Genomic DNA, 19,072 nt, shown 5'->3' with positions numbered 1-19,072 from the left:
GACACACTTTAAATATAAAGATGCAGATAGATTAAAAGAAAAGAATGAAAAAATATGCCATGGAAACAATAATCACAAGATAGTGCAGCTATATTAATTTCAAATAGAGGAGATTTCAAGGAATGGAATATTACCAGAGATCAAGAGGGACATTTCATAATCCTTGTATTAGTAACCGATTGCTTCATAACAAATTTCTCTAAAACTTAGCAGCTTAAAACAATAAACTTTTATTATCTTATAGCTTCTGTAGGTCAGGAATTTGGGAATGAATTACCTGGGTGGTTCTGGCTCAGGATCTGTCACATTGTTGCAATCCAAATGTTGACCAGGGCTGCGGTCATCTGAAGTCTTGACCGGGCTGGAGGATCCGCTTCCAAGTTTCACATGGCTGCTGGCTGGAAACCACGGTTCCTTGCTGGCTGTGGGTAGGAGGCCTTAGTTCATGGCTATGTGGGCATCTTCACAGGTCGCTGACATGGCAGATGGCCTCCCCCAGAACGAATGATCTGAGCGAGAGCAGGAGGAAGCCGCAGTGCTTTTTGTGACCCGTCTATGCAGTCACGCATCATCACGTCTGCTTTAATCCATCCGTTAGGGAGATTTACTTCATCCCTTCCTCAAGGTGAAGCGAATCAGCCTCCATCTTTTGAAGGGAGGAATAAAGAATAATTTGTGGGTGTATTTTAAATTCATCACGTGATAAAGTGGTCAATGCATCAGAAGCACATAATAATTCTAAATAGATATGGGTCTAATAACACAGTGTCAAAATACATAAAGCAAAAACTGATAGAAATAAAAGGAGAAATCGACAAATCTATAATCATAGTTGGGCAGTCTAACACTCTTCTCAGTAATTAAATATAACAAACAGATAAAAACAAATCAGTAAGAATATAGAAAAATTGAACGTTATTTAAAAAATGGACCTAGTTGGAAACTTTAGAACACTGCATCTAAGGACTGAAAATACACATGATTTTCAAGTGCATATAGAGCATTTCTTACAATAGATCATATGCTGGGCCATAAAGTAAGTTTCAACAGACTCAGAAGGATTGAAGGATATAAAGCATATTTTCAGACCACAGAGGAATTATATGAGAAATCAATAACAAAAAGATAAATAGAAAATCCCTCAGTATTTGGAAATCCAGTAACATATTTTTAAAAGAAATCACAAAGAAAATTAGAAAATATTTTGAACTGAATGATAATGAAAGTTCAACATATCAAGATGTGTAGGAGGCAGATGGAGCTGAGCCTGAAGGGGAAACCGAGGCTTTCAATGCCTGTTATTAGAAAATAGGTGAGACTCAGAAGAAATGTCGAAGCTGCTTAACTCAAGAAGCTAGAAAAAGGAGAGCAAATTAAACGCCCATGAAGCAGAAGGAAAGACATAATAAAGACAAGCAGAAATCGGTGAAACAGAAAACAGATGAACACTAGAGAAAAAGCAACAAAACGAAAAGCTGGTTCTCCCAAAAAGATTAATAAAATTGATAAACGCTTAACAAGGATGATCAAGAGAAAACACAAATTACCTATACTAGAAATAAAAAAGAGACAGCACACAGACTGGACAGACAAGGAAAGGGATAAGGGGACATCATGGCCAACTTTATGCTAAATTCAAACTTAGTGAAATGGAAAAATTCCTTGAAAAGCAAGACTTTCTGAAACCGATGCAAGAAGAAAAAGAGAACTGAATAGCCCGAGGTTTGTTAGAGAAACTGAAACTGTATTTTAAACTCCTTTCACAAAAACTCTAGAGCCAGACGGCTTCTCTAGTGAAATGATACTGGTTTCACCCAAATTCTTACAGAGAATAGAGCAAGATCCCCAAACTGACAAGGACATTATGAGAAAATAAGAAACCAACACTAGTGGTGACCATAAATGCAAATACTCTCACCAAAATATCAGCAAATCGAATTCATCAAACTGTAAGAAGAATAGTACACTAGGGGCAAGTGGGGTTTACGCAAGGAACACAAGGTCAGCATTGGAAAATAAGTCAGTGTCATTCACCACATCAACAGAGAAGAGGAGCAAAACTGTATAATTATCTTAATAAATGAAGAAAAACATTCGGTACAATTCAATACCTAGGCATAATTAAAAAACAACTACTAACATGGTATGCCCATTGTCCCCCGGGCGTCCTCTGCCCCATGTCTGGAGCATGCCCGTTCCCATCCCAAGGCCCCGCTGCCACACCCTTCTCTGTGGTCCCTGTTTTCTCCTCTTCTCGGGAGGTGCCCAGGTGTCAGAGCTCTCATTAGCGGCGGTTAGTCCCTCCGCACCCACACCACCTTTGTAAGGCTCCGTGCAGCCACTCCTTCTCCAGGAAGCACCCCCACCCCTGTTCTCTGAGTGGGGATGCCTGGCCCTCCTCCCTACTTCCCTAACATTAAGGTGACCAGAGGATCTGTCACCTGCACTGGGACACGCGAGCAGAAGGGGGCACTAATGACGCTAGGACAGAGGTTATAAACTGGGACTGTCAAGGGCAAATGGGGACGTGGGGAGCCTCCCTAAGCCTTCCTCACACTCCGTGCGCCCTCACACACTGCCTTTGAATTGTGTTTATGTGCCTGTCCCTTCTCCAGACACCAGGCCCCTTGGGGACAGGGGTCATACCACGGCGTGTCCACATCTGGAGCTCCTGCTCGGTGCCCAGCACGGAGTTGGCCCTAATGATGTTTGTTGGCTGAAAGGGGAGAGTGTGGCCAAGGGAGGACGAGGGGTCTGGGGTGGCTGGACTCTACCGGGAGCAAACCTGGGCCCCTCCCTTATCTGACATCTGCACAAGCTTTTGGTCAGTGGTCAGGACTCGGGCTGGCTGGGAAGGTTCCAGAACCCAGGACCAGCCTAGTCTGATTCCATTCAGTTGCACTCCATTTTGGCCTTATCATTGATTTACTTGACCATATCATTCATGCAATGACCTCCTCACCCGTCCACCTGTGCATCCATTCAACCAGTGCTCGTCAAGCCCCTTCTCCTGGTCATCCCCGTCCTCAGCACAGGGGGGACAGTGATGGGGAAGGCTGCCCGGCTCCCCACCCTCAAGGAGCTCTCCTTCTAGCTAGAGACATGGGCCCTAGCAGGCGAGCAAATAAGTGAGGAACGCAGGAAGTGAAGCACGCGGTGGGGGCGGCCGCGTGGGCGAGGTGGTCGCCTCGGGTGCTCAGCCGGGGCAGGTGTACACCAGAGGAGCTGAGAACGCTGCACCCACTGCCAGGAAGCCCCCCGAGTCACAGGACAGACAGCCATGAGGACAGACACTGATGGCTGTGCAGGACTCGCCAAGAGCAGGAATGCCAGCAGGCATGGCAGTGGGTATGCCGAGGTCAGGGCGGGCTGGGGACATCTGGAGCTCTGCCCGGAGACAGAGACGGGAGAGGTGATGCAGTGGCCTTGAAGGTCAGGACGGCGACAGCACGGTTTGTCCTCTGCCGCCACCTGGCTCCTGCCTTTGTTCCTCCCGCAATCCCAGGAAGGAAATATTGCTCCATCTCCTGGTGCAGACTGGGATCTGAGCTGTCAGGTGACTTGCTGGAGGTCACCCAGCTAAAGAGGTGCCAGCAGGATGGGGGTCCAGCCCTGTAACAGCCCCGTCCCTCCAGCTGGCAGCACGCTTCTCCAGGACCAGGGACACTCGCTGGCTCTTTTGGACTCAGGCTGGCGTCCCCACACCCCAGCAGCGGGTTCCAGGGCTGGAGGTCCCTGGCCTCCTCATCGGTCTAGACTGAGCTGTTTATCATGCTCCCCAGACACCGTCAGCTGCCTGGCTGCTTGCCTGTCCTGCTGGCGCACAGATGGACAGCTCCACAGGCCCCATTCCCTGGGGCTGATCCCAGGATACCCCATCTCTGAAACCACCCCACCCTCATCCCATTCCAGGCCTTCCAGGAAGGAGGCCACACCCCTCCTTGGGGTCTGGCATGTAGTGTCTCAAGAATGAATGGCCCCTCTTCACCCTAAAGCCAAGCCCTCCCACCTACCACGCCTGGGGGGTCTTCACGCCCTCTCCCCGAGCCCCCAGGACGTCCTTTAGACTGACAGCCCTTGCCTCCCTTGTTGGAATCACCCAGACATAAGGGCACAGTCCGGGAGACCACGCGGTGGGGCATGGTGTGGACAGAACCATGTCCCTCCCTGGGGGTGGCGGTGAGGATAGAATCCTGCAAAGGATGGTGTCTCTGCGCTGGTGGCCCTGACAGGCGAGTCTTTCTTCTTTCCCATAGTGAGCAACACATTACTTTTCCAGTGAAAAAAGTGACAAATTTTTTGAACAATTCTCCCGTAGTTGTAAAAAGCTTCGTGGTAAGAGATTTCACATCGCGTGTCCAGAATGTCTTCATTCTGGGAAAAGCTGAAACTTCTGTGGATCTCTACTAAAAGAACAGACATGACCGCAGGGGTCTACACCCAAAATGTCTCCCTCTGAGTCCAAATAGTTTGGTGATTTATCTGCTCAATATTTTCGGAAGGCCTTGAATGTCTTTACAATGAACATGAACTATCTTCTTCTTTTGTAATTATCAAAAAACATAAAATGATTTGTGCTTTGAAAGCTGAAAGGCATGCTTCAGTTTTCCCTCCTCCTCTCCCCTCCTGCTCCTGCCCCTCCTCCTCCTTCTTCACTCTGTCCCTGACTCTCTCTTTCTTCTCAAGGAGACCCATCCCGCGCCCCAGGCAAACACTGGGGGGCAGGGTCTGCAAGGCCGGCAGGGCTGAGGGCACTGGCTGAGCAAAGGGTTCTGGGAGGAGGGGAAGTCGAGGATGGGTTGGGGGCAGGAGCGCGCTCCAGGCAGCAGGTGCCCAGGACGCAAGTGCGGGCGGGCAGCGGGGCTGGACAGGTGGGGAGCGCCCAGCAGGCCAGTCGTTCTGCAGGAGCCCACGTTTGGGCGCATTTGGCGAAGAAGCAGCGCCATCTGCTGGCCTGTGCGGGGACTGCTGGGAGGGCCCTGGGTGGGGTCCCCTGGGTTTGGGGATGTGCAGGTGGGCAGGGCAGGAGCAACAGCGGGTTCCCCCGGACCCTTGGGTGGGAGAGGCCAGAGCACGGCCTTGGTGCACAGCGGGCGGAACCCACGTGGCCTCTCCCCGCAGCCCGCCCACGGGTGATGCGGGGCCGGCTGGCTGGGCCGTGGACTGTGCGGGCACCGTGCCATCCTCGCCCAGGTCCGGGCAGCTCCCTCATGCCTCCCTTGGCCCTTAGGCTCAGCACGGGAGTCAGGACCCCGGCTCACACTCTGTCCTCTGTGCTGGGGTCCCCAGAGCAAGGGAGTGGGAGTGGGGTGGGGTCACTTCTGGTCCTGGAAAGGTCTGGCAAGGGCGGGCGCGGTAGGGAGGCCCAGGGCAGACAGCAGGCCCAGGGGCAGTGGCGCCCTCCCCCAGGGCCCTCCAGAGGACGGCCCACAGCGGCCTACGCTTCCCCGGCAGCCAGGCCAAGTGCAGGAGCAGCCTGCGGCTGCCACGGACGTAGACCAGCAGCGCGGGCAGTGGGGCGAGCGCGGGCAGCAGGATGCTCAGGAGCGGCTGCAGGCTCCAGCAGAAGACAAGCGGCAGGCCGCAGAAGAAGAGCAGGCGCTCCAAGCCCAGGACAGTGCCCGGAGCAGCAGGTCACCCAGAGGAAGAGGATGAGGCCGGCCCCGCAGGCCCCGCAGGCCCCGCAGGCCCCGTAGGCCCCACAGGCAAGGGACAGCAGCCACTTGGCGCAGGCCGCCTGGTGGCGCAGGGAGGCCATTGGGCTGGCACCAGCACGCAGCAGGCTGCACGCGTGGGCTGGCAGCAGCACGGTCAGCAGGGCCAGGGCCCAGCCGAGGCCTCAGACAACACCCGAGGTGTGCCGTGGCTGGCAGTGCCCGTAGCAGGAGGGGACGATGGTGGAGAGGCAGAGCTCGGTGCTGAAAGCCGCCAGCAGCCAGAGCCCCACGGAGAACGCGGTGAAGGTGATGGCAAAGTAGAGGGTATCATCGGAGCCCAGGGTGACCTGGATGATGGAGAAGGCCATCTGGCAGGCAAGGAACAGGAAGTCCACAGCCGCCAGTAGAGCACATAGAGGAAGAAGGGGCCCTTCTTTATGTGGCAGCCGAGGTGCCAGAGGACGAGCCTGTTCCCCACCAGCTCCCCAAGGCCAACGCCCAGCGTGAGGTAGAAAACCACGCTGTTGAAGGTTCTCCAGAGCCTGAACATCCCGGCAGGCAGTCAGGCAGGCAGGTCCCTGGGAGGAGGTGACAGATGTTGTTGCTGGCATTGCCACCTGGGAGGGCAGAGGCCTCAGCTGGTGTTTGCAGGGTGTTGTCCAAAGCAGCCCGACAGACACTGCTCAGGGGCCACCCTTCCAGGCCAGTGCCTAAGCCTCCTGCCTCACGGACCTCCGTAGGAGGGGTACGCCACAAGACTGCCTGAGGCATCGTGGGTGATGACGGCCCAACAGGCGGGAGCAGGACCCTGCCCTCCCCGGCTCCGTGGGCAGACTAAATGCACCAAAGATCACAGGGCCCTGCGTGTGGAGTGTGATGTGGCCGAGGTCGGCCATGGGCTGGACAGGTCTCTGCAGGCCCTGGGCACACGCGTGTGGACCACACGTGTAGGGGCTTCCTCCCTTCTCCATCAGGGACCCTGCATAGGGCCTCCCTCCCCAAAGGGCCTGGACCAGACTCCTGCTAAGCCTCCTGCTAAGTCCTCTAGCCCAGAGAGTCTGCTGGGTGGTGTCTAGTGACGGCCCTAAGGACGCTCTGTCGTGCACTGGCTACGGGAAAAGTGAAGAGGGAAGATGTAGGGCTGGGGGCAGCGGGCAGCTAGGAGGATGTGGGAACAGGGAGGGAGATCCCAGGCCTGCCCTGCAGCTCGGCCTGGGCAAGGGGTCACCCCCGGGGGTTCCCTTGCAGGCAGGTTGGGAGGTGCCACTCTGAAGTCTCAAAGCAGGTGTGGGGACTGCTTTGGAGTCCCAGGGCAACAGGTCTTCTGGGGAGAAGCTGACACAAGTGTTTGTTGCCAGCCACTTTCAAGGAACAAGAGGCTGAGAGTCCTGTTCTGGTCTAGGCCTGTGCCCTCGCTCGGAAGTTCTCAGATGGGAGGGAGAACCGGCCGCAGGGAAGTCAGGTGGAGGCAGTGAGGGTCTCAGAGCAGCCCCTCCCTTCCTGTGCACCCCCCCCCCCATCCACTCTGGTCCTTGTTCTCAGCCCAGGACATGCAGCTGAGGGGTCGTCAGGACCCTGGCTCTGTGTTAGGGAGTGTTGGGGGTGGACAGCTGTGGGGGCTTGGGGGAGAGAGAGACAGAGACAGAGACACAGAGAGACAGAGAGAGAGAGAGAGAAATAGAGAGAGGCAGAGAGGAAGAGACAGAGAGAGACAGAGAGATAAAGAGACAGAGCCAGAGATGGAGAGACAGAGAGAGGGAGAGACAGAGAGAGAGAGACAGACAGACAGAGACAGAGAGAGAGAGACAAGGAAACAGAGAGTGCTGGAGAGACAGAGAGAGGGAGAGAGACAGTGATGGAGATGGAGAGGAAGAGACGGGGAGAGGGAGAGAGACAGAGACAAGGAGAGACGGGGAGAGACAGAGAGCGAGCCGCGAGTCCGAACTTCTGGCCCCCATCACACCTCTGCTGGGCGGAGGCCCTGCCCGGAGCACCCTGGCCCGGTCTCCACTAACCCAGGTCCCGCCTCCTTTAAGGCCCTGCTCCCCTTACCGTCTGGAACCTTCCACAGTCTGCTCTGCACCTCCCTGCCTAGTGCCCTGAGCATCCCTGGCAACACCCTTCTCTGTGGTTGTCCCTGTCCCCAGTAGGGGAGTCTCGCTTTTGCCCCCTCGAGCTTTGCTGGTGCTGTGCACATGGTGATGGTGGCTTGTCCTTGGGGCCCAGTGAGCTGGGTTGGCCTCTGGTGTCAGGGGGTGACATGTGCTGACCCTCTCCTCTCTGGGCCTCAGTTTCCCCAAGGTGCACCAAGGGAGTTGACCGGACTGCCTGGCTGCCCTGGCTCCTGCTGGGAGGAGGCTGCGTGGTGGAGGGAAGGCCAGCGCTGGGCCTGTGCTGGGGTGGGGGGGGGGGGGGGGGGGGGGGGCCCTGCCCCTGGAAGGAGACTCGGAGGAGGGGGCAGGGGCTTCAGAAAGCCCAGCACTCTCAGAAGGGGCACATCTGCCCCTAGACTCAGTGAAGGACCCAAGGTGCTGCTTTTAAACAACGACCTTTTGCTTCTCCCTGCCCATGCCCGATGCCCTGTCCCGCAACGTCCCTCCCCAGTGATCGGTCTATTCAGACTTTCTATTTCTTATTGATTCAGTTTTGGGAGGTTGTAAGACTCTAAGAATTTATCCATTTCTTCTAGAACGTCCAACTTGTTGGCATATAGTTTTTCACAGTATTCTCTTACAATCTTTTGTATTTCTGGGGTATCCATTATTATTTCTCCTCTTTCATTTCTAATTTTATTTATTTGACATTTTCTCTTTTTTTCTTAGTAAGTCTGCCTAAGGGTTTATCAATTTTGTTCATCTTCTCAAAGAACCACCTCTTTGTTTCATTGATCCTTTCTACTGACTTTCTGTTTCAATTTCTTTTATTTCTGCTCTACTTTTTATTATTTCCCTCCTTCCACTGACTTTGGGCTTTGTTTGTTCTTCTTTTTCCAATTCTGTTAGGGGTAGTTTGAGATTGTTGTTTGGCATTTTTCTTGTTTGTTAGGATAAGCCTATACTGCAATGAATTTCCCTCATAGGCCCACTTTTGCTGCATCCCCTGTGAGTTGGTATGGTGTGTTTTCATTTACATTTTCTCCAGGTGTTCTTTGATTTCTCCTTTAATTTCTTCAATGATCCACTGGTTGTTCAGTATCATGTTGTTTAGTCTCCACATCTTTGTCTCTTTCCCAGCTTGTTCTTGGAGTTGATTTCTAGTTTCATAGCATTATGGTTGGAAATGATGCTTGGTATTATTTTAATCTTCTTAAATTTATTGAGGCTTGCCTTGTTTCCCAACATATGGTTTACCCTTGAGAATGTTGCATGCGCACTTGAGAAGAACGTGTAACCTGCTGTTCTTGGATGGAGTGTTCTGTATGCATCTATCAAGTCCATCTGGGCTAGTTTTTTGTTAAGTTCCACAATTTCCTTGTTGCCTTCTGTCTGGATGATCTATCCATTGGTGTAATTGGAGTGTTGAGGTCCCCTTCTATTATTGTGTTGTTGTTAATATGTCCTTTTAGGTTTGTTAATAGTTGCTTTATGTACTTCAGTGCTCCTGTGTTGGGTGCATAGATATTTATAAGTGTTATGTCTTCTTGGTGTAGTGTCACTTTTATCATTACATATTGCCCTTCTTTCTCCCTCTCTACCTGTTTTGTCTTGAAATCTACTTTGTCTGATGTAAGTATGGCAACACCTGCTTTTTGTTTGCCATTAGCTTAGAGTATCATCTTCCATCCCTTCACTCTGAGCCTGTGTTTGTCTTTGGATCAAACATGTGTTACCTGGAGGCAGCATACTTGGCTTGTTTTTTACTCCATCCTGCCACTCTGTGTCTTTTGATTGGAGAATTCAATCCATTTACACTTGACGTGATTATTGATATATGAGGGCCTAATGCTGCTATATTATCACTCATTTTCTGTTTTTTCTATGTTACCTTTGTTTCTTGTCCCATGTAACTTAGATTACCAATTTGGTTAGGATGTCTTCTATGCTAGTTTTAATAGTTTTCCCCTTTACTTATCATTTGTGTCTCTGTTCTAATTACTTGTTTAGTGGTTTCCATGAAGTTTGCATAATAAATCTCTTAGATGCAGTAGTCCATTTTATGGTAACCTCTTATTTCGTTAGACTAAACCAATTCCATCCATTTCCACTTCCCCTTCTAAGTCGTTATTGTCACATCTTATTCCATCTTCTGTTGTGAGTTTGTGGTTAAAATGACAAGATTATCTTTATTTTTGGTGTTTTCCTTCCCTTTATCTTTAATGTTATAACTGTTTGCTAACCTGTTCTGAGAGAGAGCTGCAATTTTCTGATTTTTTCCATCTATTTTTCCATCTTGTCCTTGCTCCAGGTTTTGTAAGCTCTTTCTTTTTTTTTTTTTTTTTCATGTATGAGGGCCTTCTTGAGCATTTCTTGTATGGGGTGTCTTGTGGTGATGAACTCCATTAACTTTTATTTATCTCGGAAAGTTTTTACTTCTCCATCATATCTGAAGGATGTTTTCACTGGGTAGAGTATTCTTGGCTTAAAGTTTTTGTCTTTCAGAATTTTGAATATATCATTCGACTCCCTCCTAACCTATAAGATTTCTGCTGAGAAATCTGCTGAAAGTCTGATAGGGGATCCTCTGTAAGTTATTTTCTTCTGCCTTGTTGCCCTTAATATTTTTCCTTTGTCATTGACTTTTGCCAGCTTTACTACTATATGCCTTGGAAAAGGTCTTTTTACATTGTTATATTTTGGAGATCTGTTTACTTCTGTCACACGTGTTTCCAGCTTCTTCCCCAGGTTTGGAAAGTTCTCAGCTATTATTTCTTTGAACAAGCTTTCTGCTCCATTCTCCTTCTCTTCTCCCTCTGGGATACCTGTAATCCTTATGTTGCACCTCCTAATTGAGTGGAATATTTCTCAGAGAATTTCTTCACTTCTTTTTAGTCTAAGTTCTCTTTCCTACTCCATCTTAAGTATTTCTATATTTCTGTCCTGCAGACTGCTAATTCTGTCCCCAATAATATCACCTCTGCTGTTCAGGGAGTCCAGATTTTTCTTTATCTCAACCATTGTGTTTTTCATCTCTAACAGTTCTGATTGGTTCCTCTTTATAGTTTCAATTTATTTTATGAAGTAGCTCTTGAACTTGTTGCCTGTCTGCATTCTCTTTTAACTCATTGAGTGTTTTAATGATAGCTATTTTGAATTCTCTCTCATTTAGGTTATACATTTCTGTGTCTTCAGGACTGATTTCTGGGTACTGGTCATTTTCCTTCTGTTCTGGAGATTTAATATATTTTTTCATACTGCTTGATGGTGTGGATCTGTGCCTCCACACAGAGACAGAATTTGGTCATAGCTTCCACCTGTCACCACTGGGAGGAGGAGGAGGCAGGAGCTGTGTAATCTGAGCCCACCAGGATCCCCATCAGCTGTGCCTGTCAGAACGTAGGCCAGTTCTTGGGATTCACAGTGGCCCTGTGGGGCCTCCCATTAAATGGGAGAACAATCATGCTGGGGCTCCAGGCTGCTGCCACCTGCTCCCACTGCCCCACCGAGTTACACTCCCCACTTTGGGACTGCAACAGTTCTATGGGCATCTGAGGCAGCTGGGGGCTTGCTCACCCAGATTCACACCAGCCTTTTTGCTTGTTGGGCAGGATCTCCCCACTGGGTCTGAGCCAGAGTCACTCCCTGGGGCTGCAGTGGGACTGGACCAAGGAGTGATCACATGGGGGCTCAGGGTTGCTGTCACCTGTTCTGGCAATTACACCAATGAGCATGCCCACCCTCGGGGCTGCAGTAGTGCTATGAGCACTTCAGCCAGGAAAGAGTTGCTCACGGGTACTGGGCTACCTGGGGGCAGCAAATGTACCACATATCTCCACCTCCTCCTCAGAGGTAGTCCATCCACCACCCAATACGTAGCAGTGCAGATCTCTCCGGCATCCTGAGGTGCTTGGTGAGTATCCTCCACTGATCAATGAATGTCCATTTAGTTGTACTTCAAAGAGAGAGAGAAAAAGGGGACTGTTCACTTCACCATGTTGCTGACATCACTCCCATTTGTTGCTTTGCACTTTTGTTGCTTTTGCTTTTGGTGTCAAATCCAAAAAATCATTGCCAAGACTGATGTCAAGGAGCTTGCCACCTATGTTTTCTTCTAGGAGTTCTATAGTGTCAGGTCTTACATGTAAGTCTTTACTCCATTTTGAGTTGACTTTTGTTTAAGATAGTGATCCAGTCTTACTCTTTCGCATGTGGCTATCCAACTTTCCCAACACCATTTATTGAAGAGGCTGCCCCTTCCCCATTGTATATTCTTGACTCCTTTGTGCTAAATCAATTGACCATAGATGCATGGGTTTATTTCTTTGCTCTCTATTCTGTTCCATTGATCTGTGTGACTGTTTTTATGCCAGTACCATGCTGTTGTGATTACTATAGCTTTGTAATATAGTTTGAAATCAGGGAGGGTGATGCCTCCAGCTTTGTACTTAGCTCTCAAGATTGTTTTGGCTACTTGGGATCTTTTGTGGTTCCATATAAATTTCAGAGTTGGGATAAAATTTTAAATCTTTTAACATTTAATGTTTGCTGTAAGATTTATGGATTTTTTCTCATCACATAGAAATGTTTAATTCTACTCATGGTTTGCTAAAATTTGTATTATGCTGTGGTTTTCAAGTGGGAACAATTTTTCCCCTAGGGGACATTTGGCAATATCTGGAGATACGTGTGGTTGTCAAGACTTGGGGTGTGTGGTGCTACTGACACCTATTGAGGGGAAGCCAAGGATGCTTGTAAACATCATAGAATGCACATGACAGCCTCCCATAACAAAGGGTTATCTAACCCAGAATGCCTATTATCTGAGGTTCAGAAACCTGTAATTATGTAATTATCTGCATCGAATGAGATAATCATATGAATCTTGCCTTTTTCTGTTCTGTAATGAATTATACTGATTGGTTTTTAAATGTTAACCATCTTTGCAAATCCAGAGTCAATTCCACTTGATCATAATGTGTTACCATCTATTGTTTTATTTAATTAGCTAATAATTTAAGTATTTTTGCACCTGTGATTACAGCAGAGATTGGTTTTTTATTTTTGTTCCTTGTGACGTCCTTGAAGATTTTCGTGATCAAAGTTATGCTAACCTCAAAGAAAATTCAGAAATTTTCCACTTTGTCTATTTTCCAGAAGACTGTGTGTATAATTAGTACTCTTCCTTTTTAATGTTTTTTTAGAATTCACTGGTGAAGCCATCTGGGCCTGGGGTTTTCTTTGTGGGAAGGTTTTAATAATGATTCAACTTACCTAATTCATATGGAATTATTCAGAGTTTTTATCTATTTTTTGTTGGCTCACATAAATTATAACTTTCAAAGAGTTTGTTCATTTATAGAAATTTCCAAATCCTTCTATAATATTTCTGATGTTTGTAGGCTCTTTGTGAGGGTCCCATTTTCACTGCTTATTTTGGAAATTTGTGTGTTTCTCTCTTTTTCTCTTAATTACACTACAGCTTTTCCCCCCAAAGCATGGTTAGCATAACAAGAAAATAAGGGGAATCATCAGATGCTAAATCTGTGGAAAAGTTGACTGCATTGTTGGAAGTGGTTATGGGTGGGTTGTGTCCACTCTCCTCCAAAAAAGAAAAGAACTCCTATGTTCAAGTCCTAACCTCCAGTATCTCAGAATGTGACCTTATTTGGAGATAGGGTCCTTACAGAACTAATCAAGTTAAAATGATGTTATTAGGGTGGGCCCTAATCCTGTAGGATTTGTGTTACAAAAAGAGAAAACTTGGAGACAGATGTGTGCACAGGGGGGACACCACGTGAAGACAAAGGCAGAAACCGTGGTGATGCTCCTACAAGCCAAGAACGCCAAAGATGGCTGGCAGACCACAAGGAGCCAGGAGAGAGGCCTGGAACGGATTCTCCCTCACAGACTCAGAAGGAATCTGTCAACACCTGGATCTCAGACTTTCAGTCTCCAGAACTGAGATGATACACTTCTGCTGTTCAAGTAGCTGAGTCTGTGGTACTTTGTTACAGCTGCCCCAGCAAACTGACAGATAAGTATACAATGAAGCCAGTGGCACTGAAGGGGCCTTGGCCAGTTCTAGTGATCTGAGGCTCTGGCATCAGAAGCACGAGTGACCACAAGACAGAAAGCCAAGTCAGAGACCTCAGATGAGCACAGACAACCTCACCGGAAGCCTGAACTAGACAGTAAGGTGTCAAATAGTAAAGAAACCGAGGCTCCCACTGCGTGTGGGGGCCTAGAAGAAAGGAAGGTGATGAGCTGTGGCCCAAGGAGGAGCTCACAGGGGAAATTTAAACATCTGTGTGGCTCAGAATTCTGGCCAAGAGTCCAGTTTCTGATTTCTTAAGTTCACGGCATTCCAAGTAACCTGGTCAAAACAAATGAAAATTATTTCTGGAAGAACTTACTTTAAATTCATGACTCCAGTGTATCCACAAACACATTTCAATTGCATATGAGATCCAAACAATGACAAATTTTTAAAAATCAGGAAAAAAGGTACCTTTTTTGAGCATCAGCAGAAAATAAAAGAAAGAAAAAGAAAGGAAGGAGGGGAGGAGGAAGGGAGGATCCGATACAGATGTTTATGAGATTTTGGAACGTTCAGAAAAATAAAATTTTTCATTTAATCTGCTAAAAAATAAGATATCATAAACTTATGACTAAGAAATACAATATTCTGAAAAGTTACTAGAGAGACTTGGGATAAAAAATTGTTTCAGAAATAAATTTAACCAGCGTAACTAAGTAATATAAAGGTTCAATGTGAAATGAGAAATCATCACTAAAGGAAGATGGGTGGGCCAGACGATGAGGTGAAGAATTTATGAGGAATTCATCATCAGGGAAGACAGCGAGAGAGCTCAAGAGTCAGGATGCTGAGACTTGTGGGAAGACAGACCCTCAGATTGAGGAGCCCCACAGAACAAAACGCAGGACAGATGAAAAAGAGACCCCCAGAGTAGACCATCTCTCTGAGACTGGAGAGCACAGAATCGGCACAGGATGACAAGTAACTCAGAGCCTGGGGTCTCCTGTGAATCCCCGGATGTGGGGAAGAGACCCCTGACTCCCTGTGCGGATCATACAAGCTCAGTACATCTGTGTTCACCAACTGGGTTGCATCTACCCCGCTCCACCTGCATCATCTCTGCTGTAACATTCTACAGCAGACGTCACATCACTTCCCCCATAAATACCTGCGCACAAGTCTCCAACAGTAAAGCCTTTCATTAACACCATCCGTGTTATCCTGACATCTCACGCTGCTCACTGCGACTCCACAATGTCAGTTGACACCAGTGAGAGCTCCACTTTCCCCAACTGAATCAAAGTTGGTTTGTTCAAATGATGATGCAAACAAGTTCCGCAGATCCATTCGGTCGGTTGATGTTTCTAAACCCAGTCTAGACCCTGGCAATTACCTCGGTGCTTGTTTCTTAATGCCCATTACTTGTTGAAGAAAACAGGGTTATTTTTCCTGTAAAGTTTCCGACTTTCTGGATGTGGCTGATTGTGTCCCTAAGGTGTCTCTGAACATGTTCTCCGCTCTCTGTGATTTCTGTCACTGTCATGGTCTGGAGGAGACACGTCAGAGTCAGGTTCATTTCCTCCAGGTGCTGCATTCTTCCCACTCCATCAAATCCAGAGTCGTGAAATGTTGGGCTGTCCCAGCTTTGGGTCAAGACCAATAAGTGGCTTGATGCTTTCCTTTCTGAAATCCAGAACACCGAGTTGGTGCCACTAAGGAAGGTGGCTCTGGGACCTGTCTTAGACCCTGCAGGGGCTCCACTCCCATGAGAAGATGGAAATGGGCCCATGGTTGTGTGAGAGTGTGGCCGGAGGCCGTGAGTAGAGATCCGGGAGGATTTCCGGGGAACCCAGCACCCAGCCCTGTGTGGGGAGACAGGGCGGCTCAGGGCCAGCGCGAAATGAAAGGTGGTCCCTGGACGAAGAGTGGATCATGGAGGGCACATTAGGCCCACACAGGCGGCCTTTCCTTTAGAAGTGGCAGGGGTAATGGTGACACATGCACGTTTCACCTGCACCATCTTCATGCCTGAACTCTCACTGCTGTGTTCCTGGTAATCCCACCCATGCTGCCCTGATTGCCTTCAGCCCTCACCAATCCTGCCCACGTCATCCCCGTTCCTCTAACTTTCTCCCTTGCTCCCTGAGTGCCAAACAAACCCTCCAGACTCGAGCTTGTTGGAACCTCAGGACCTTTGCACTGGCGTTGCTCCTGGCTCCAGAAGACAAATACAAAAACAAATGGAAATAACGCTCAGTTCACAGATTTCTACAGGAACCAAGCTTTATCCTTACCTCAGTGCCACTGACAGCCACTCAACCTCCTGAGGCTCTCCTATGCCAGGGCTGTCACCTCCAGCCAGGGCTGGAGCTGAGCTGAGCATCCAATCGCCTGTGGTCACTGGACCCTCCTGCTGTGCTTCAGAGAACCCACCGATGTCTCCCGGCCAACAGTGCCCCCTGGCAGCCCCTCTGAGCCAAGCTAGTTCACCAGTAGTGCAGCAGGTGGGGCTCCCATTTGCCACCTGAGACCCCTGTGCTGAGCAGTTCAGGCTGTGCGGGTCCACGCACTCGTTCCCAAGTCCTGATTGAGTCTGCACTGTGCTGTGGCTATTGTTGACACAGAATGGAGCAGGGACCAAACGACAGAGACACTGTTCTGGGGCTCCAACCCTCTGGGGAGGGAGAGAGGAGCGATGAAGAGACGATGCAGCACGTGTCAGCTGCAAGTCCCGAGAGGGTGGGGCGCTCTTCACACAGGCCAGGTGAGCATCTATTTGCACATTACAGAAGTGAAGAAGACAGTGCAAACTGCAGGCGGTTCACACTGACTGCAGCTGTGCAGGCTGACGGCTGCACACGTGCCCCAGTGCTCGCAGCTGGAGCCCCAGCTTGAGCCGAGTGGGCACTAGTTCAGGTGACAGGTCAGTGCAGTAGGATGCACACCCTGATCACAGCATTGCACACTAGACGAATCAAAGGTGCATTGAGTCCATGCTCTCCTTACATTTGTACAAGTGTTCTTTATAACCATAGAAAGTGTGAACCCCAGAGCATCTGGATCCACGGCCTTTCAAACAGACGGGACAGAGAGTCCTGCCTCATGGGCCAGGAGAGCCACACATGACACACCAGACAACTGCTTCGTTTCTTCTTTCTGCCCAGAATTTACAGATCTCTCCTCTTGGCCCAAGAAGGAGACGTCAGGAGGGACAGATATGGGTGTACTCGATTCAACAAGAGCCCCTGAGGCCCAAGGGGAGGTTCAGTGGGAGGGGGCCAGAGCCCCCAGGGGCAGGAGATAAGCATTTCGGGTGAGGAGCCCACTCGCCCACGGGAGAGTAACCCCTCCCCAGCTCAGCCGCACCGCAGCCCCCGAAGCTCTGACGGCTAAGCCCTGGCATCCTTCTTCTCAGGTATTCTCTTCCAGAAAAAACTTCTTTCACTCCTGGGCATGAAAGAGACTTGACACTATCAACACGAATGCGCACAGTTACAGGAAAACACGCACATGTGTGTGTGCGTGTGTTTACATCACAGTAGGGAGTTATCCATTTGTTCCCATTTATTGTTACTTATCAAGTATTGGTGACTTTTATCAACACCTTTTCAGGAATGGGGAGATGATCAGATGGTTTTTTTTTTTTCCTTCAATCAACATGGTAAAGTATTTTAGTAGATTTATCAATATTGGGCATATTTGCAGGCTGGGTACGAGTCATTTACTGCCACGACACGTCATTGTGTAAATGTGATGTGCATTTGACTCAGCAGTTTTCAATCAGCAACTTGGCATCCTTTCTGTTAGTGAGCGAGGCTGTAATTCTCTGCTACTGTCCCGCTTTTGTCAGGTTTTCACGCAACATGATGGTGGCCTCCTGAAAGGACTTTCCTTTCTTTCTTTGCTCTCTAACAACTCTAAGCAATGTGTGCGTGGTTGCTCATGAAGGAACTGGAGGGAACCGACTGGGAACTCACACAAGGTGGCTTCCTCCCTGTGGGGGCTCTCACAACTTTCCAGATGATTCCACAGTCACTGCTCTGTTAGATGTGCCAGTTCTTCTGGTGTCACTTATAGTAATGGCGACATGTGCGTTCCTAGAAAACTCTTTCCTGTTAGCTAGTTGTTTAATTTTTCACTTGCCAAAATTAAACGTTGATTTTTTAAATTTCCTTGAAATGTTAATTCCACGTTTTCATCTCTTGCTTCTGGGCCGATGCCTCCCCCATTGGCGCTCTGGATTTGAGCTTTATTTTTCAAAGCAGCAAAGCAGCCGCTCTTCAGTTCCGTGTTAGCCTTGTGTGCCCTGTCCAATCCACGCACTCCCGCCTCGTTTGATGAATCCCTCTCTTTACCTTCCCTGCATTCCCTTGGCCATTTCCGTCCTAAACTGGTAACCTCTCTCGACTGCTTTTTTGTAGGAGAATAAATCACCCATGTTTGTGTCACTGTCATTTTTTCTGTTACACGCAGCTCAACCTAGTCCCCATTGATTCAGACATTTAGTTCTTTTCTGTAGTTGCTGTTATACTCGTAGTAGCCACACTAACCATGATTAACCTATCTGCTTGTTTCCTTGTGCCCACGGATTAGAGATTTCTCCCACATGAATGATGAACCAGCATCGATGATCTGATGGAGGTACGTGTGGCAACACCCGGTGTGGGTCGGAGGGGATCTGGTGTACATGGCAGATCAGGGGATGGGTCAGGCTGACATGGACATGCGGGAAAGTGCCAAGAGAGGTGGCGCAGAGAGAGAAGCTAAGAGGGAGCGCAATGCCTGATGTGGAAGCAGGAGGGAAGAGGGAGCCACACAGGATGGTTCTCTGGCTTCCAGATGGATCCTGGGGCTGTTCACCAAGATGGGAGGGGAGCAGGTGGAGGAGAAGACCACAGTTGGGGCACGCAGAGTGAGCCACCTGCAGGTCCAAGGGGCTCTGGAGGCAGGGGCAGATGCAGGCTGGCATCAGCAGCCTGTCAGTGGCCTGGGGCCCATGTGGCTGGATGCCCACGAGGCGGGCCAGGGTGAGGAGAAGACTTCTGAGGGGGATTGCAGCCGAGGCAGGAAGGGGCAGGGGACAGGATGATCTGGCTCTCCTGGTTGATGGGGGGCGGCCCTGGAGTCTCCAGTTTCTCCTCCTCCCCAGCCTTCCTGAACCGCAGAGCCATTCAGCTCCAGTCCCAAGGTGAATTAGGTCCTGCCCCATGCCCTCCTGAGGCCTGGGGGCAGAGGTGGCAGAGCCCCTCCCACCTGTGGCCATATCTTCTGTGAGAGGCTGG

At 49.2% G+C, this 19,072-nt stretch overlaps 1 protein-coding gene across 1 annotated transcript; it reads right to left on the bottom strand.

The window, feature by feature from the left end:
* Window positions 1–5,244: 5,244 nt before the first annotated feature.
* MRGPRG (MAS related GPR family member G) lies at window positions 5,245–6,207 on the bottom strand. Its single transcript, XM_046644062.1, is given in 3 exon segments — window positions 5,245–5,623; window positions 5,625–6,063; window positions 6,066–6,207. Coding segments are annotated over 3 exon segments (960 nt in total).
* Window positions 6,208–19,072: the final 12,865 nt, after the last annotated feature.

This window comes from Equus quagga, chromosome 17 (genome assembly GCF_021613505.1).
Source record: "Equus quagga isolate Etosha38 chromosome 17, UCLA_HA_Equagga_1.0, whole genome shotgun sequence".
NCBI lineage: Eukaryota > Metazoa > Chordata > Mammalia > Perissodactyla > Equidae > Equus > Equus quagga.
Note: the sequence above shows the minus strand (reverse complement) of the source record. Positions and strands in the feature narration are given on the sequence as shown.